Genomic DNA, 21107 nt, shown 5'->3' on the forward strand with positions numbered 1-21107 from the left:
GTTGTGACGCCTGTAGACGGTCCTCATTTCACAGACATATAACAGGGTTGAGAGGACAATAGCTTTATAAACAAGCATCTTGGTCTCCCTACGAGTGTCCTCGTAGGGAGACCAAACACTCTCTGCTTCATTCAGAAGAATGCTTCACTCACAGAGCTTATGCTTGCCTCTTAAAAACCCCAAATTCCCTCACTCCACAAAAAAGGAACTAGAAACAAACATAAAAAGTAATGAATGGCATAATGGGTATTTTTTTTTCTATTGTTATAAGCAACAGAAATAAATTATGAGAAAAAAATACTTTCAAAAGTCACTTTTTGACTTCTGGCAGTATGCACATAGGTTCCATTTTTCTAGATATTTGGACTATTGCCAGGTGAGTTGGGTGGAGATTTGATACCATATTCACAATACCTGGGGAGTTGCCAATGTGGTGGTGTGGCTTTCCTTTTGTGTTGAGGCAAGTCACCATATATCCACCTGAAAAGGACTGTTGACATACTTCTGTCTTCTTTCTTCACTCTGACTCCAGTTCCTCCTTCTACATTTGCTTCCCTGGGTTTATCTTAGGCAGGAGGTGCTTGGAGTACTGACCTGTTGTTCCTTCTCTTTGTAGAGTGTCATGTATAGAGATAGTATTGAAACAGTGGAAGTGTTATTTTAATAATAGGCTGAATATAGGTGAACGGGAGAGGAGGGATCAGGGCCACTGATGTAATCCTGATCTAACTAACCTAAACAGGTGCTGATAAGTCACCACCCCAGCAGGTATGTACAATGCATATGGTTTCTCTTATTCACAGTTTCACTTCTTAAGTTATTCCCTCAGGCAGTGTTTCTCAACTTTCCTAATGCTGTGACCCCTCAATACAGTTCCTCATGTTGTGGTGACTCCCAACCATAAAATTATTTTTGTTGCTACTTCGTAACTGTAATTTTGCTACTGTTATGAATCGTCATGTAAATATCGGATATGTACGATGTATTTTCATTCACAGGACCAAATTCGGAGACACCCAAATTTTAATACTGATGGGGTTGGGAGGGGTTTGATTTTGTCATTTGGGAGTTGTAGTTGCTGGGATTTATCATTCATTTACAATCAAAGAGCATTCCGAATTCCACCAATGGTGGAATCGAACCAAACTTGGCACGCAGAACTCATATGGCCAACAGAAAATACTGGAAGGATTTGGTGGGCATTAATGTTGCATTTTGGAGTTGTAGTTCACCTACATTCAGAGAGCACTGTGGACTCAAACAATGATGGATCTGGACCAAACTTGGCACGAATACTCAATATGCCCAAATGTGAACACTGGTGGAGTCTGGGGAAAATAGACATCAACATTTGGGAGTTGGAGTTGCTGAGATTTATAGTTCACCTAGAAGCAAAGAGCATTCTGAACTCCACCAATGATAGAATTGGACCAAATTTCCCACATAGAACCCAAATGCCTTGAAGGGACTTGCTGACGTGAGCCTCCCTCCCTCCTTGAACGCTCTCTCTTGCCTGCACTTGCGCATCACACTGCCATGCACAGAGCATGCCTGCTCTCCCCTCCCTGCTTTGAGTATCAGAAACAGCCCTTTCCTTGGCAGAGAGGCTGGCCAATCGCAGCGGAGGAGGGCTTTAGTTGTGGGGATTCACTCCCAAAAAAGGAAGAGAAGGACAAGTGGAGAGATCTTCAGCCTTCTCTGCCAAAGGGGTTCCTAAAACAATTAGAAATATGTTTTCTGATGGTCTTTGGTGACCCCTTTGAAACCCCCTCATGACCCCCCCCCCCCAAATTAAATTCAATCACTAGTTTGATTTTTGCATCTCCTCCCATTTTCATCAAATTGGTGTAACTGAAAGGTAACTTTCAAGGCAGGCTTTTTGGCCTGTAAATCTTGTGTCAGCTGCAACAGAAGTGTAAAAATGCATTTTGCTACACATATGCACTGCGGAAAAGACATGGGGGTTCAGCTTAGCTTGACTGAGGTTCCAGTTCCCCTTTGGCTCTTGCAAAACATTCATTTTGAGCCACTGTAAATGTCTCCCCTGTGGCTTCCTCCTCTTAGATATTGAGAAAAAAAATGAACATAGGTTACATTCAGCTTCAAGCGCTTCTAAAGTAATTAAATTTCCTTTCATAAACAATGGCTTCAATTATGGTAGTAATATTTACAGAACTTTTAAAAATGTTTCTCAAAACCCAGCACTTAAGAACAGACTTCTAAGTACTTTGCAAACCCATAAACACCACAGGGTTCTCCCAACTCCTGATTTTGCATTTTGGTATTCATTTCCTTCAACTGAAATATGCTGGATGAATTATTGGCCCAATATATATAGGGCATGGGAATTTAATCCCCGCCATTTCATACGTAAGTGAATGTAGTTCTTGTAAGAAGTGCCAGATTAACAAATGAGACTCAGCTATCATTTGTTAACTCATATACCCTGAACTGAAAGCAATTCCCTCTCCTTGCTCTTAATAGTTCTCGCTTGCAATTCTGTCCATACTTACGTGGCAGCAAAGACTGTTAAACCAGTGGAACTTGCTTCTAAAGCCGAAATCCATTGACACTAAGAGAACTAGAAGAAACAACATATTTTTCTGTTTTATTAATGTTGATAGTTTCTTTTGTTTTTGCCTGCTCTTTAATAAACTGTCAAAACTAAAACCTAAACTTTTCCTTCAATCACAAGTTTTTGCATTGCAATAACTTAAAACTTCAGCTGAATATTTAGAAACCCTTTTGTTTTTGCCTGCTCCTTAAAAATTTAGAAACCCTTGCGCCAGCAGGACTGAAAACCGACAAATCAAAGGTTCGAATCTGATGAGAGCACGGATGAGCTCTCTCTGTCAGCCCCAGCTCACCATGCGGGGGCATGAGAGAAACCTCCCACAAGGATGGCAAAACATCAAAACATCTGTGCATCCCTTAGGCAATGTGCTTGCAGACGGCCAATTCTCTCACGCCAGAAGCGACTTGCAGTTTCTCAAATCACTCCTGACATGAAAAAAAATCCAAAGAATGAATTAGGATTGTTGTTGTGTGCCTTCTAGTTATTTTCCCAAGTCTAAAGTTTAGGGTAGGTCAGGTAAATGACCTTGGAGGGCCACATCAGCCCACGGGCCTTAGTTTGTTGACCCCTGCTCAAGATATTTTGGAACAGCAACTCGCTTGCTTACCTCTCTCTTGGCTACGCTGTGCAGAGCTGATGAGAATTCTGAAATAAAAAACATTGAATCTTATTTAGACAATTGATGGCTACCTTGGTAAATTTTGGTGTTCTAATCAAAACAAGTGAGTTCTCCAAGATTTGGAGAAATTGTATTATAGCAAGTAGCCAAAATCCTTAATATGCAGTGGTCCCTTGCTACTTTGCAGTTCACTTTTTGCAGTCTTGCTGTTTCACAGTTTTTCAATAAATATTAATGTAAAATATTTATCGCAGTATTTTTGCTGTTTTGCGGGTTTTTGCGGTATTCGGTAAAACAACAATCTTATGCATCGACTGGTTCTCCTACCAAACCAGGCAAATTCACTGCCAGCAAGGGCTGGTTTGATACATTTCAGAAGCGCTATGGACTTAAGAGCGTTTGTATGTATGGAGAGGCTGCCTCTGTGGATAAAGCCGGAGCCGAGGATTAAGTGAACAACACGTTCAAGAAGGGTTATGTAGTATATAAGTGTGTGGGGAGGGTTGATAAAGACTTAAAATGGTGTATAACTACTAAAATAATGTTTAAATATTAAAATAAATATAGCCTCCCTACTTCATGGATTTTCACTTTTTGCGGGTAGTCCTGAAACGTAACACCCACGAGAAGTGAGGGAACACTGTATCACCAGTCTTGTTAAGATGCGTTTGGGCTCCATGCACATCTGACTGCAGAAACTGGGCTTGTAACACAGCCAATGTCTGTGGAATGACCACTGTGTAGGAATGGGTATGGTCTTACTGCCATGTGTACAATTCTACACCATCATATCTCATTCAAAGTAACGAGATAGGAGAAATCATAGTATGCATCCTTGCTGTAGGGCAGCTTCCATCTCTGACTGCTCCAAACAGAGTCATGATGTGACTGCATTCTCCTTTGTGATGTCTACATTTCCTGGAGGTCTAGGAACATCTGAAGAAAACCGGCCTCTCACTGATGTACCTGCCTAATGAAATAATTGAAGTGAATGTATCAACAGACACCACTCTGAAGAGATGTTGATAAGATGGAATGTGTCCAGAGGAGGGCAACGAAAATGATCAAGTGTCTGGAGAGCAAACCCTATGATGAGAGGCTTAAAGAGCTGGGTATATTGAGCCTGAAGAAGAGAAGGCTGAGATGTATAAATATGTGAGAAGAACTCATAGGGAGGAGGGAGCAAGCTTGTTTTCTGCTGCCCTGGAATCTAGGCCGTGGAACAATGGCTTCAAACTACAAGAAAGGAGATTCTATCTGAACATTAGGAAAAACTTCCTGACTGTGAGAGGTGTTCAGCAGTGGAACTCTCTGCCCCAAAGTGTGGTGGAGGCTCCTTCTTTGGAGGCTCCTTCTTTGGAGGCCTTTAACCAGAGGCTGGATGGCCGTCTATCAGCAGTGCATTGAATGCAATTTTCCTGCTTCTTGGCAGGGGGTTGGACTGGATGGCCCATGAGGTCTCTTTCAATTCTATGATTCTAACCTCAGTTGTGTCATTACTGCTTTTTTGCAATTTATTACTGGGTTGGGTCCAGCAAACTCTACCATGGACAGAAGGTTCTTATCATGAGTGGGACTCTCTTGGTCCATTATGGAGTGAAGAAGGACGTAACTTTCATTCCTTCTCTCTGCCTCCTTCTGCCATTCCTCCTGACCTCTAAAATTTTGCGCTGAAGGCTTGAAGACAGAATTATTATTACTATTTTGGAGTTACTTTGAAGAATCCCCAGTCACCATGGTCAGTTGGGGCATTTGGGGAACTGTAGTCTTTCAAAACTAATTTTCCAAGTTTTGGTTATGAGTGTCCTTTAGACTAGTGGGGGAGCCAGCACAAGGAGTTGCAGAAGGAGTGGGGAGCCAGCAAACACCCTCCAGCCCAAACATTGTTTTGAACTTGGAGAACTTTCCTGACATCGGAATAAAAATCCTGAAGCAAAATGAAGTGTGAAAGAGACATTGGATCCTTTAATGTATTTGATTTTGCCTCCTCATCCCCAGTTCTGGAAAGTCAAAATGTCAGCTTTGAATTACATTAATCAAGCATGTTCAGGAACAATGTCAAAGTCTGCAACAGTTACAGTCAGATTTACTAACTTCTTTAATGTCAGACTGTTTGTGTTGTGTAGTTGTTTCTTACAATTAATGAGTTTGTTTTTAATGTTTATTTACCGATGTATTAATATATGGCACTGAATTGTTGTCTTTGTAAGGCTGCCCTGAGTTCCCTTCAGGGTTGAGAAGAATGGGATATATATGTGGGAAATAAATAAATAAAATAAATAATTCATATTTCTGGATTTAATGGATGCTACCTCACTGTCTACTTCACACCTGCCATTAAGGATGGGCAAAATTCATATTCTTGATTGCACTTCTGTGACCCCTGAAACTCACTGTCAGTTCCCTAAAGTATTTAACTCCATATTTTAATAAGTTATTGTTAGTTTTGAGTTACTACAGTGATTAGAAAAGTGCAACCATTCATATATTTTTTTATCTTCTCTTCTAGGCACCAAATGGCCTTCCAACAGTTGGAAGCTTCGTCTCTGCACCTGCTATGGCACCATACCCCACCACAGCACAGGTGTCCCCTTACATGGCATACAGTGCTGCTCCTTCTGGTTACGTAGCTGGCCATGGCTGGCAGCATGCTGGAGGGACTCCACTTTCCCCCCACAATTGTGATATCCCAGCATCACTGACTTTCAAGGGCATGTCGACATCCAGAGAAGGTAGTCATTCGGTCACAGCCTCTGCACTCTGATATCAGAAGCATGGCAGAACAATTTTAGTCCAGCCCTTCCTCTTGTTGTCTCACTTTCCCCAAAATTTCTTCACACAGAATGACGTTGTGGGTTGGTGATATTTCAACTATTTTTCTCCATGACAGTTTGCTTCCAAAAAGGATGGGTGGGGAGGAAAGAAAGATCATGGATGTTCCATAAGTGTAAATAATGTAAGGAAGTAATACATGTGTTATTGCACTGTTTTGCATAAAGAAGATCTTACAACCCTCAGAGGGCTTGTTGTGTGACTATTTGATTGGTAAAACCACACATATTTATTCTGAATCAACGTGACCTTCTCTATGTGCAATTGCTTCAGATTTTGGGGGTAAAAACAGTCAAGGAAACTGAAAACTGCAACAAAACGGAAGTTCTCTTCTGGATCACCCAGTAGTTCTTATCTTGAAATGTATGGACAAGTGAACAGTTGTTTTTGGTTAACAGATTACTTTTTATAAGTAACGAATTGTAGAACCAAATGATTACACAACTCTGTTATTTATCTTGTATTTTATTGTGATTACAAAGGCAGTAATACTTTTGTTTTCTATATGTAAATATGGGTCTGGGTCATAATTTGTCTTTCCACTATCCAGCTGTTGTCTGTTTTCTTTTTCTTGTTAGAAACAGTTTGTAAGGATTTTTTGTGCATTGGGTGGAGGCACACACATCTCAGAAAGAGAATTTGGGTTATTCAATAGAGAACTGAAACTGACCAATTTTGGATCCCAGTGGGCTGAATCTGCAAATCTCCAGTGGGTTGAAATTGACATTCACTGGAAAGTCTTACTACTGGGAGAGGGAAAGGCATATTTCCTTGTTTTTCCTTCTCCTTGTAACTTCAATCCTCTCATCCCTTCCAAATGGCTTCTCACATTTTATTGGAGGGTATCTTAACCCACCACTGCCGATTTTCAGGAGCAATGAGCAGAAGTAAAATAGAATTAAGTGAAAATCCCTTCCTCTTGTGAATGGATGTTCATCATTGGAAATTTGAATTTAACTCACTGATTTTAATTGGTCTTTAGCTCAACTCATTCTTTGGATTGTGGCTCAGTTTTTTTATAGGTTATCCCAGGATCAAAAAGGAAAATTGCACTGCCCTACTATGAAAGAAATATAGAGAGAAAGGATCCAAACAAAACGACAGCTTGCATTAAATGTGAAATTTTGTGCAGAGTTTTTAATCACCCAAGGGCAGAATCTACCAGGAATTTCTCCAGTTTAAACATGGCAAAATTCTTGTGCACTTCGTATTCATTCCAGTGGGTGTTTATGTGAATTTTGCCCCAAGTTAACCAAACCACTGTGAAAGAGATTGTACTGTATTTTTTAACCTTGGCTCACCTGGGTACAATAGCCCTAGCCCCCAAATTTATGCTGACATTGAAAAACAAACAAAACAAAAAAATTTTTTTGTCCCTAATTCTGGCTTTATTGAATGTAAAAAAACTTTTGGTAAAGTTTACATTATTGTACATAAGCATTTTTCGCTCCTGGGTATATTGGTGGTGGTACTGCAGATATTATTTATAATGTTTTTAAAAAATCATTCTTTTTTTACATTTCTGTATCTTTTATCAAGCATCATTACATGGTCACTTGGATTCCAACTGCTCTCCTTTACCCTTTTTCATTAACAGTATAATCTTTTCAAGATGGTCTGTTTCCCTTGGACAATAATAAAGTTGTGAATATCATTTCAGAAAGCCTCCTCAAGCGTACAGATGCATGCTGAAGATTAACCATGAAAAGGAAAGATTTGAAAACTGACATATTCCCTAGCATTATGAGATATTAATATATTATGTATTTTTGTAAGTCTAGTGCAATAATGTAAAAAAAATATACAATACATTACGGATTTTGAAAGACTGATTTAATAAAATTATCTCTGTTTCTTCCTAGCCATATTACACATACTGCTGGAACAGCAAGATAAGATCCTGTCTCTTTTATGAGAATTGCATGCTTTTATTTTACAATGCCAACAAAGGTAGATTTCTACAGCCGGACAAAGAAAATAATGTGTGATGTCATGCCGATACTTCCTGGGAAATTTTCCAAAACATTTTTTTTCCTATTGCAATCATTTAGTCAAGTCATATGTTGAACTGAGAATATTTGTGAGATGCAATCAGTATGGGCAGACAGAGTTTCCGGGTTACAATTTTCTTTTGACACAGAGCACCACTTGAACCAATTGACCAGGAATCAAATATAAACCTGTTTGAAATGAAGGCTTTGCAGTAAGAGGACTTTGGATACTTAGATATATGTGGTACCTCCCCCCCCCCTCAATCATAGGATTATTCATTATCCTAGTGATTTCTATTGGTCATTATGGCTACAGTCTTAGTACACACAACAAAAGAGTTCTTTTGACTTGTGCCTGGAATAATTGGCCTAGATTGTAATTTCATATACACCTACATTGATACAGAGCTTGGACAAGGTTTTTTAAGCTACACAAGCTCCAGACAGCATTGCTTCTGGAAGTTCCAGTCCAAAAGTGAAATTTTCAGGCACAGATTCCATTACATTTAATCAGAACAACCTCTGAATAAAGCTATATGCATTTGTACTGCTCAAATCTGCAATATAACAACTACTCCATATATATTAATGTATAAGTCAACCTCATGTATGAAGGCAAGTTTAGGATATCACCTATGGATAAGTTGAGGGTCATTCTATAAGGTTGGGAAAGTGCCAGGGGGATAACAGTGCCATGACAGAGAGGGTAGGGGTGGTGAGTTCTTCTTTTCTCTTGTAACAAACTAAGCTTTTAGCCTTTGCTACTCAGGCAAGGGGATAATTCAATTTTTGATAAGTGTTAAGATGCAATACTTATTTTGACCCTTGGATAAACCTTACCTTGACCCTTAGGTTGTATTTTTTATACTTAGGCTTTTTGTGTGTGTCAGGAGCAACTTGAGAAACTGCAAGTCACTTCTGGTATGAGAGAATTGGCCATCTGCAAGGATGTTGCCCAGGGGATACCTGGATATTTTGATGTTTTATCATCCTTGTGGGAGGCTTATCTCATGTCCCCACATGGAGAGCTGGAGCCGACGGAGGAAGCTCATCCATGCTCTCCCCAGATTCGAACCTCTGACCTGTCAGTTTTCAGTCCTGCCGGCACAAGGGTTTAACCCACTGCGCTACCCTTATACATGAATATATACAGTATCTTTCAGCTCAATAGAAATTCAAAATGATTATAAAGCAAACAATTTTTTCAAACATTATCATACAGGTCTTTCACAAGCAGTAAAAAAACTTGCTTGTTTCTCCTCTTAGAAATGGAGACAAAGCTGGCATAGGAAGGAGCTGTCTTGTGGACCCCTTCCAACAAACAAACAAACAAACAAACATTTGGCCGTATTTCCCCACATTCAAATAATTCTTATGCTGCAAAGGGGCCCGTTGTGTTGGTTTTAACAAAACTGAGATGCATGAAAGTACTATCATGCTGAATTTAAGACGCTGCCATTTTAGTATCGCTAACAGTGGATATCATATTGTTCCTGTTGAATGATTAGAGCATCAAAGTTCCCACTTACCTTTAAATTTTCAAATGCTGAACACATCTTTAAGTTACTTGGCTGAATTAATATTTTTAACTGATAGAGAGTTCTCATGAAATTGCATATGCCTAGTGACAACAATAGCTTCCCTATGCTTTTGAGCATAGGAAACAGATCAAGACAGGCCAGATTATATGTATATTTAGGCCAGCATTATTTACTCTGATTGGCAGAATATCCAGTGAATGGAAATTTGGTGACATTCGTGAAACAATGTTGAAAATCTGGTCCCTTTCAAGGAGAGATCATCACCAGTCAATGCTCTCCATTGGACTACTTCTAATGGATTTCTTCTGATTGTTTTAACCTAGATTTGGACTTCATATTAATTGAAGGATATATTTGCCTGCAAACGTTATGTGACATGCATTGGTGGTAAATTGTAAGATGAAGTTATTGCTGCTGAAATGGCCTTGGCAGCCTTCTAGACCAAACCAGGGTCATTGGAGTAGGGAACCTGTCATTTGAACTCCAGCTTCCATCACTCTCCACCATCCCCCCAGTAATCAGGGATGCTGTGGGCTGTAGTCCAACAATATCTGAGTATTGTTTTGAATATCAGTTAATCAAAGAGAGAGGGAAATATAACTGGTAATGATTCCAGAGTCTAGGGTTGATTTCATGGGCATTAGGCTATAAAAGCTTCTGAAGTATTCTTGCTGAACCAAATCAGGAATTAGATTGCTTTATTTTTATTTGTTATTTTAAAAAGATATTGGTATGGTGTGAAGAATGGTGATGCTTCTGAGACATGGGCATGGGTACTTTTAAAACTGTCACTGATCCTAAAGATGTTCATCGAAAGGAAACCCATTAGTTCCAGTGGGAAGTACTTCCAAGTGAACGCCTTAAGTTCACAATCAATTCAAAACACTTCCATTCAAGAAACTGGGCAGAAGACAGGAGAACATTTCAAAGGAAGTTGAAGGTGACATGACAGCTGGTGGGAAACTGAATGTTATCCACCCTGTGATAGAGGCATCATTGCTCAGTGTATACATATTCCTTCAATTTGAAGCACGAGATCCCGAAAAAGCAGTAAAGAGGTCTGATTTGGCATAGGTTGCTAAAGAAAATAACCATTTGGATGAACACCTAAGACTTGTTCAATGGGCTGGGAGAACCACTGGATACTGGACTTGGAGTATGCATGTTTGTGTACAGAGAGCACACGTTGTTACTAGTCTCCAGACAGCTACATTAAATCAGGGGCAGAGATTACAGCGAGAAGCACAGGTGAACTACCAACAGTGGTGCTTCCTGCATTCAGCCTTCCATTTTGGGGGTAGAACTAGCTGTCTCTGGACCTGACACTGCATTTAGGAAGGACTGGATGCTTTTATAGTACTGAAAATGCTAGTTGTATAGAGCAAAATGGGAATTCTAGATGTTGTGCAAATGAAATCCCAATCAGCACAATCAATGATGGAGAATATGGGGAAGGTTCAGCTGAACAATCTTTGGGGGAACTGCACGATTTCCATATCTGGGATGATAGCTCACAGAACCACAGTCACTGGCCAGGATCAGAGTTGAGGGACCATGAAAGCTTTCATCCTTCAAGTTTTGGACAGCACAAAGCCAGTGTGGTATAGTGATTTGAGTATTGGACTAGAACTCTGGGACACTAGGGTTCAAATCATTGCTCAGCCATGGAAATCTATGGGTAAGCCATGCAATCTCAGGCTAAAAAGGTAATGGCTAACCTCATCTGAAGAACTCTGGTCAATAAAACCCTATGGTAAGAATGCAATGAGTTAAATTTGGCTTAAAGACACATAGCAACAACAGCAGCAGCAGCACAAAACAAAAGTTTTGTGAGTAAATGTGTGTGTAATACTAATCTGCCTGCTGTGCTTGGGTCTGTGAATATTTATAACACTGATTTATCTATGTATAGCACTGCGCTGGATTTATACAGAGTAATCCCCTCCTCTGTTAACCTCCAGATGTGTTGGACTCTGACTGTAAGCAATTCCTTCCCAGCATAGCCAATAACTTGTGTGTAGTGTCTTTGTATATGATGATACATTCTTGGGATTGAAATGTTTAATTAGAAATCTCACATAAAACAATGGGACTTATTTCTTCTAAAGAACATCATCGAGATCAACTTTCTCATTCTGATAGTGGTATATAAAAGAAACCTGTCAGCATACATGAAAATTGGCATCATAACTAGTACAGATTTTGCATTGAGATAGTAAACCAGAACATTCCTTGTAAAACAAAAATATGTATTTGGAGATCTGTGCTATCAAATGATTCTAGTTGACTGAATTATGAAATTGGAAATATTAAGAACATGAGGGAAGCATTGTACAAAAGGAGGCTATATATGTATATACAGCTATATATGTAAAAAGCCTTTTATTTTTATATTTTGAATGTCCTAAATTAATAAAGAAAACAATAATGCAGATGGATCTGTTTTTCTTTATAAATTAATTTTTTTTTTTTACTTTTATACTGGAGGTATCCAATATGCAGTTGATGACAAGACCAAGCTCCATCTTGGAGAGTTCAACCAGAAGGATGCCATGGTCTATGGCAGGCACCCTCAATGAGCTTGTTCAATTGTCAGGAATTCTGGGAGTTGAAGGTCCAAACAGCTGGAGGGCTGCAGTTTGAAGATGCCTGGTCTATGGTATCAAAAGCTGCTGAGAGATCCGGGAGACACTCCCCTTGTCTAGTTCTTAAATGGGGAAAAGCTCCCCTCTCTATGGTGGTGGCAGTGGTGTAGAAAGAAGTGTCATGTTACTCAAAGCGACCATCTTTACTGATGCTAATGGGTGGGGTAGCTTGCTCATATACAGATTTAATGCTAGAATGGCAGCTATGTGCTTAGTGACACATCTCCACTCACAATCCCACCCCTTACAATGTTGAGTAGAAAATCTCTTGCATTGTCATGTCTTCCCACCAGCTGGAGTGGATGCCATGGAGTGTAGTCAGGGGAATATATGACAGCCAAGGACTGAACTCTGCTCCTGAGGCCTTCCTGTGTCTTATACCAGTGGGAACATCATGGTGTTGCAAGATATATATCCCATTGGTGGAGTGCCCAATCATGACATTGATGTTGGCTTCATTCCAGTGCATCATGAGATCTTTGAGTTTCAGTGCAATTCCATATCTGTAGCTGTTTTCCTATACTACCACCCTAAACGCAGCTTATAAACTGCACAGCTTCCTATAGCTTCCTATAGCATGGCCATTTCTGAGTTTTGGGAGAAACTCAGAAACAATGGGAAACTCAGAAACAATAGGAGGGATGGATACATTGGACACATTGCAACAGACACTCTAGGATCTTTCTGATATCCTTGGAGTCTCTCTACAAATAAGCTCCTTTTAGCACATCAAACCAAAGAGAAATAGCTGAAAGCATTACTGCTGATTCTCCCACTCTTTAACCACTCAGAGATGACCATATTGGGGAGGCTGCATGGTGTACTAGGTAGGTTTCCTTGTGGCAGAGGGAACTTTGGATCATTGCATGGTGAGATCTGAAGTCCGACCTACGTAACAGCCAAAACAATGAGTTGCTATGACATACGTTCACATACACTAGCATAAATGCTTACCATGTTGCCAGGAATGGATTTTTATTGAATTGTTTGGAGCATAACATATTGCTTCAAACACGTACATTATATGGTTCTAAAATGTTTAGCTAATTTGGTTTAATATGTTTCAAATATGTTTACATTATTTTAAAAGATTTAAAATTTAAATTGTTTAAATTGCTTTTGCATGCATACCAAAATCCCACAATCTCCCACATGTATTTTAATAAAAAAACCCCAAAATAAACATTATTATATTCTGAATATATCGGGCATAGCCTATTGTCTATCAGGTTCAATAGTGTCCATTTTGGTAACTCTAACAGATGATCTGAAGAATAGAAGTATGAGAGGAGATATGATACCCATGTATAAATATGTGAGAGGAAGCCACAGGGAGGAGGGAGCAAGCTTGTTTACTGCTTCCATGGAGATTAGGACAAGGAACAATGGCTTCAAACTACAAGAAAGGAGATTCCATCTGAACATGAGGAAGAACTTCCTGACTGTGAGAGCCATTCAGCAGTGGAACTCTCTGCCCCGGAGTGTGGTGGAGGCTCCTTCTTTGGAAGCTTTTAAACTGGATGGCCATCTGTCAGGTGATTTGAATGAAATATTCCTGCTTCTTGGCAGGGGGTTGGACTGGATGGCTCATGAGGTCTCTTCCAACTCTTTGATTCTATGATCTGCTTCGGGGATTGAACTTGGAACCCTACTCACTTCAGCTTGGCAGTAGCTACTTCTTTAGTTTAATGCCTAATTTAGTTTTCTGGAAATGCTCTCTCCATCAACTTAATCTACCTCCCAGGACTACTGTCAGGTTGAAATAATTCTCTGAGATCCTTAGAGAAAGTCTAAGATTCAAATGCAATAAATGAAATGGGCTTGTGATGTGAGTTTGGCCTTCATCTTCTCTTGCCATAAAGAAGCCTGCATTAATCTCTTTTCACAGTAGCTGCACTTGAACAGCATGTTTATTCATTGCAAGTTGAAAAATGTTATTGCCCATATTGGGACTGCCATCTACATATATTCAAAGTTACATATTTTGGACAGCATCATGTTGGGAAGTTATGTTATTATAAACTGACTTATGGTCATGTAATCTTGAATTACACCATTACACAATGCCTAATATCTTCAGGATGGGAATGAAGACATAACTGGTATTGTGCTAGCAGAGCCAACAGTCCTAATGCACAATGTGTTCCAAATGGACAAACAAGCCCCGATGTGCAATGTGTTCCTATGCACAAAATGTTCCACTGTACAATGGGAGGTCCTAATGGACAACAGTCATCTTTCATGGTGCTTCACTGTGCACTCTCATAATTCAGTAGCATAGTTGCACATTGTGTCAGCAGCAGAGCTCCATCAGTGTAAAGTTAGGCATCATAGAGTCTGATGGAGGATCTCAGCTTGTATCTTTTGAAAATTAACTAATTTCCCTAAAGCTTTCAACAGCTTTAAAACATTTACTCAAATGGGGAAAGGGGAATTAAATACAAGTTTATTGAGAAGAAAAGTGGTTGTACCATGAAAAGAAATAGAGTAAAGGTATAGGGTATAAAAATAGGAACTATTTCATATGCTTTATCTCAACAACCCGATGCTAACAAGAATATTATATAAGCAACACTATAATTAAAAAGATAAGTTCACTAGACAAATGCAAGATACTCCTCTTAGGCAGAAAAAATGAAATGAAAAGATATAGAATGTGGGATGCCTGGCTCAATAGCAGGACGTGTGAAAAAGATCTTGGAGTTCTCATGGACATCAAGTTGAACATGAGCCAACAATGTCATGTGGAGGCAAAAAAAAAAAGTCAATGAGATTTTGGCCTGCGTAAATCAGAGTATAGTGTTTAGATCCAGGGAAATCATGCTACCCCTCTGCTCTGCCTTGGTCAGACCACACCTGGAATACTGTGTCCAATTCTGGGCACTGCAATTAAAGGGAGATGGTGACAAGCTGGATTGTGTCCAGAGGAGGGCGACTAAAATGATCAAGAGTCTGGAGAAAAAGCCCTATGAGGAGAGGCTTAAAGAGATGGGCATGTTTAGCCTGCAGAAGAGAAGGCTGAGAGGAGACATGATGGCAATGTATAAATATGTGAGAGGAAGTCAAAGGGAGGAGGGAGCAAGCTTGTTTTTTGCTGCTCTAGAGACTAGGATGTGGAACAATGGCTTCAAACTACAGGAAAGGATATTCTACCTGAACACTAGGAAGAGCTTCCTAATGGTGAGAGCTGTTCAGCAGTGGATCTCTCCACCTGAAGCGTGGTGGAGGCTTCTTCTTTGGAGGCTTTTAAACAGAGGCTGGATAGCCATCTGTTGGGGGTTCTTTGAATGCAATTTTCCTGCTTCTTGGCAGAAAGGGGTTGGACTGTATGACTCACGAAGTCTCTTCCAACTCTATGATTCTATGATTCCACATACCCACTCAATTTAGACATGTATAGAATTGCATTGTTAATTTGAACTACAGATTTTATGCTTGTTTGGGATTCCATGTTTTTCATTGTATTAAAACACAACTCCCAGTCTGCAAGGAGAGCATGACACAGGGGGTCTGTATAGATTTTTTTCCTGGTTCTGCTTCCCTTCCCACAGCTGCTATCTGCAATTAAAAATGGCAGCAAACAGCAGCTTCTTGTGGGGTAGTACCATCAGGGAAACAAAGGGGGAAAGGGGTTCACCACTTCTTTATTTTCTTATAGCTGCATTTTATGAAAACAAATAAGTGAAAATCTCGTGTGATCATCTTTAAGTGTACATTTTTTATCTAACTTTGAAGTTGAAAATAGTAGATTATGCCACTTACGTTAGGAATTGTATATTATATATTGCCTTTCTAAGGCCCCATCTACACTGCCATGTAAAATCCAGATTTTCTGTTTTGGACTGGATTATATGGTAGTATAGAGTCTTATAATTCAGTTCAAAGCAAATCATCTGGATTTTATATAGCAGTATAGATGGGACCTAACAACTGCTTATTGCAGATGTGGAAGAACTAGGCAATTAAGGATTGAGACCTGGTTTTCAAAACTGTTCCCATGTTGGACAGCTTTAAACTACAATTGGCAGACTCGTATGGCTGAATGCTTCTCACACAAGCAAAAATCTGCTTACAGAAGATTAGTTGCCAGTTACATGTTGTTGACCTTGCATTTCCCCCCCTTTTGCTTGGGTAATAGCAGCTGAGAAAAATTGAGATTTAGATTGGGGAAATGGTACCAAAGGTACCTTTAACCTGCACTACTACTTAAAATCAAAGATTTCCAAACTTAAATGCTTCTTAGTACTTTTAATAAATGTTGGGGAATCTGATTTCTCACATCCTGGCTGAGGGTCTGCACTAGGAGATATAGCTACAACATGTTTTCCATCCAACTTTCTAATCATCACCTTTTCTCAGTGCCAGTTTCCCAGATCATAACCTGGCCATTTTCTGGTAGGTGGAGAATGGGGGGCACAGGAGACAAGGATCTAGCTTCTTTCATATCACTGCACACATAGCAACAGGCATTTACAGGCACTTTGTGGGTTCTTTGGAGGCCCCTACATTTGATATCATTGCTCTGCATCCACTACAAGAACACAGATGAACTTCTATTTTGCTCTTCCTCCTGCTGAAGAGTAGGTGGTGTTTAGGGGGACTTTGTTCATCGCATTGTAAGTAATAAATTACAACCTGTGCAATGATTAGAAAAGCTAATTGTGATGGTATAAGTCTGATTTTTACCAACCTAATTCACCAAAGACATGTCATCTTCTATACAATTTAGCCCACTATTACATTCTGTTTTGCCCACCATTACATTCTGTTTTGCCCACCATTACATTCTCAAAATGGTAGAAGAAGGGGAGGTTGTCTGGGCCTCATGTCTTCTTCAAAATTGCATGGAAGACATCAGAAGAGCCTTGTGACTCCATAGAAGGGTGAACAGAAGAATCTTAGTCATATTCAAACAGATTCCTATACAACATCAGGAATAACTGGATGGACAGGCATTCTGCTTCCATAAGGCACATCTAATCATATCGACTTGAGACCCAAAGTGGAACTCCTATCAAATACAGTAAAAGCCAGCTTTATCATTGCATTTATATATACCTCTTTCACAGTTCCCAATGGAAGGAACAGGTTGTTGCATTATTTTCTTGTAGCCAGAGAAAGTTCTTAAGAAAAAAAACGAGGTTCAGTAAACAAGGAAAACACTGCCCAGTGTGAATTATTTTAAATGATCTTAAATGTCTCCACTTCTGCAATGCTAGACAGACAGGACTCAGGGAAAAGTCGTTGGCATCATCAGTATGGGGAGGGGTGTATGTGTTCTTATGGGGAAGCAATACTCTTACTTCATCCCCTGCCTTCCTTCCCATAGCTGTATCAATGAGTACTTTGGTCTGTGTATTCACCTTTCAAGAAGAGATTCACTATTTCATTAATTGTGGTAGCTTTTATTATTAAGTGATAATTTCAGTACTTCAAAATGGTTCTCAACAGTGGCACTGCACATTTTTATCTAATATCATTAACAGACAATTGATCAGTTACTGAAAAACACACAACTTTTCAAGTGATATTTTTCTTGATCAATCAAACATTTAAGCTGTCAAATGTGACTGACATTCTGTTGGTAAGTTGCATCATCGTAAACTCACAAATTTAAAGTTAAATTGCAACAGTAATATTCTAAGGAAGGTATTTGAGACATAGCTACATCATTAAAGCAAGTGGAGCCAGCAGAGTGGTACTTGTGCAATGGTCCAACACATAAGACACGGGGAGACCATAATTTGAATTCATACTTCCCTATGAAAACCCATGCCTTCATATCTATTGCACCCCAAGGCACAATGTGTCCTGATGCACAATGGCAACTGCTATTGTGTAATAGGACCATTTGCCGTAATGTGGTTCATCACAATATGCTAGTATATTTGTGTACTGCACCAGTGATGTAGCTCCGTTACACACCGCAATCTCCAATGCAGGATCTTGCTCCATATGTTTTCTGTTGCCTTTGTTTGGTAAAATTGCTTGTACATTTGTGTCTGTAACTACAATATAATATTGAGTTTCATTCTACCAAAGAATTATGTGATATCACCTTTTATTAACTGGCATATTAAGTTAAGAAGAAATAATTTTGAATGATGCATCTATATCTAGAGATAGACTATGTTAGATTTGCTTCCAATTTAATACTGAAACATAACTTAATATGTGTTGTTTGAAGTCTGAATGAGCACTTGTGGCCTTCCAGATGTTTTTGGGACTTCTACTCCCATGAGCCTTCACTACAGGCTATGGCAGATAATACTGATCAAAGTCGCTATCCAAGAAACACCTGGAGGTCACAGTTGTGCACACTGGTTTTAAAAGTCATATTTTTGATCACCAGTTTTCTTGCAGCCACTCATAAGCATACTCATAAACCAGAAGCATCACCGCACAACCTAGAAAAGAGAATATAACTGTATTAAAAAGAAAATCGGATCACTTTAATGATTTCTATAATTTCACATATGGGACAGAACTGAAACTCCTATGGAATTTGGTGCAAAAACATGACTGATATTATCTGGGTCTAACAAGTACAACCTGGGAAGGAAATTGGGTGAGACTTTGAAGACTGATATGGACTTAAATACACTTATGACACTAAGATGATGCAGCTACACTATTAAAGCAAGTTTGAAAATTATGCCATGTTAAAGGCCATGCTTATTTGGTCCATATGTGGAATCGTAATACCACATATGGACCACCCTCTTAATACCACATAAATAATATAAAATGTAGTGAGCTGATATATATGTGGACATGTATTTGAAAATGAAGCCAGAAAGTAAGCAGGAAAAAGGTTGTATAGTTGTCCCTCCACATTTGCGATTTTAACTTTTTGGATTTGATTATTCATAGATTTGATTAACATGCTCCTCCTAGGAATCTCTAGGTCCTCCAAGGTGACTTTGTGGTCTACTTCCATGTAAGAGTCATCTGGAGGACCGAGAGATCCCTACAGAGGTATTCTCTCAAATAAAAAAAATAGAGGAGGGGGAATCATGTTTTTCCCCAGTTTCATGGGGGTTCCACCTCACCAAACTCAATGGAAGTGGAGGGTTTACTGTATTCCCTTTGAACAGGCAATGAACAAAATTATCCAAGAGCCAATTCATTCCTCTCTTTTTAGCTTACACCGGATGTGTGAAGGGGGTCTTGAGCCAGTTCCTCAAACACAAGTCAGTTTTGATCTCCATGGATATAACTAGCATAATGTACACAACTATATCAGTTTTATACTAGTGTGATCATTATGACATCCTGGAATTTGTATTTGGTGGTGAGCATTTAGAATTATCTTTGGACAAGCACTAGACCTCTCTAGCAGAGATTTCTAAGTACTTCTCACCAAACTGGAAATCCTAGAAATCCATTGGGTGATGGTAGTAGTATGAAATTAATATATGCACAGTATAGATACACCCTATGTGACCATTTCAGGGTCAGGAAAAGATACTTTTTCACACTATAGTCCAAAGTCTTCCATGCTGGCTGCTGGAGAGATGATTCCAAAAAATCTTTTCTAAGCTAATCTATACGAGCCCCTGGTGGTGCAATGGGTTAACTCCTTGTGCTGGCAGGACCACTGTGGTTCAAATTTGGGGACAGCAGGTTGAGCTCCTTCTGTCAGCTCCAGCTCCCCATGCAAGGACACGAGAGAAGACTCCACCAAGGATGATAAAACATCAAACATCTGGGTGTCCCCTGGGCAATGTCCTTGCAGACAGCCAGTTCTCTCACAACAGAAATGACTTGCAGTTTCTCAAGTCACTCCTGATATGAAAAAAGCACTAATCTATCTCTAAATTTTGGCCATCAATATAGGCTAAAGAATATGCAGCTGGAATATAAAATTCAAATGTATTTTATATGTGTGCAACTATAAAATACATCCAAAAAGCACACAAAATGTAGGGTAATGACATGACACATAAAAAGGTGTCTGCCCAATTATTTGGATCAACAGCAACAAAGGCAAGTAATGACTTGTACTTTATTCAGACTACATTTATATTCTCTTCCTGGCTAACAGGATCAGGCAAACCGGCTTTGCCCTCTACTCTTACCGGCATTTTTCTCTGGGTTTCTGACTCATGACAATATTATCACCTGAGTAGTGAGCAAGTATGGGGAAGGAGGAAGGGAGCAATTGTCAAGAACTATAAGAAAAATACAACACGGCAATGAGAGCAAAGCTTAGAAAAGTTGCTTCACTGGCTATGGGATTCTGGGAGTTGCAGTCCAAAATGTAATTTCCCCCAAGCTTTGAATAATTCAAACAGTGGCATAATCTTGCTATTAAATTGATTATATGTAGCCTTTTTTTTGTTCTCAATAGCCAAATGAAACCAATGTTTAACCAATGTTTAAAAAATGATCAAGACAGGATTCAAAACAATTAAGGAAGGAAAGTTACCTGGGCCAAGCCTCATGATCTTAGGCACCAATCCTTTGTACAAAGCTAAGAATCTGTAGAAAAATAAAAGAAGAATGTTTTTATTTTATAATGTTAGAAAAAAATGCATTGCTTAGTTAATGTATACAATCCTGGGATTTACAGTTTTGGGACGAGGATTTAGAATTCTCAGCTAAACAGCTCTTGGGTCTCACTGAACTACAAATCCCAGAATTCCACAGGGTGCAGCCATAACAATTAAAGTAGAATAATAGTGCATAAGAGTGGAGTGTGGTAGGGCCCTCAAAACATGACTTTAATCACCAAGACACATCTCTTAATAGCAACTACATGAAACATGCAGAGCCAGGACCACACCTGAATGAATACAACTGTGGTGGGTTTTCATTTTAGAAGAATTGACATGAACCAAGTTTGGGGTACTGGAGCTGCTGTGATTGATACGAGTCTGTTTCTTTTTCGATCAAAGAGCA

The 21107-nt window shown here is 39.4% G+C and overlaps 2 protein-coding genes across 3 annotated transcripts in view; one reads left to right on the top strand and one right to left on the bottom strand.

The window, feature by feature from the left end:
• PAX9 (paired box 9) overlaps nt 1-11990 on the top strand; it is a 58491-nt gene extending 46501 nt beyond the window's left edge. The window contains exon 4 of the mRNA XM_060759063.2: nt 5704-11990. Coding sequence (XP_060615046.1) covers nt 5704-5958 — 255 coding nt within the window. The 3' untranslated portion in view covers nt 5959-11990. The remainder of the gene's footprint in view (nt 1-5703) is intronic.
• Nucleotides 11991-17593: 5603 nt separating this feature from the next.
• SLC25A21 (solute carrier family 25 member 21) overlaps nt 17594-21107 on the bottom strand; it is a 306932-nt gene continuing 303418 nt past the window's right edge. For both annotated transcript variants that reach the window (XM_060759039.2, XM_060759046.2), the window contains exons 9-10: nt 20635-20687; nt 17594-18610 (exon numbers count right to left, since the gene is read on the bottom strand). In XM_060759039.2, coding sequence (XP_060615022.2) covers nt 18549-18610; nt 20635-20687 — 115 coding nt within the window. In that variant the 3' untranslated portion in view covers nt 17594-18548. The remainder of the gene's footprint in view (nt 18611-20634; nt 20688-21107) is intronic.

This window comes from Anolis sagrei, chromosome 1 (genome assembly GCF_037176765.1).
Source record: "Anolis sagrei isolate rAnoSag1 chromosome 1, rAnoSag1.mat, whole genome shotgun sequence".
NCBI classification, from domain to species: domain Eukaryota; kingdom Metazoa; phylum Chordata; class Lepidosauria; order Squamata; family Dactyloidae; genus Anolis; species Anolis sagrei.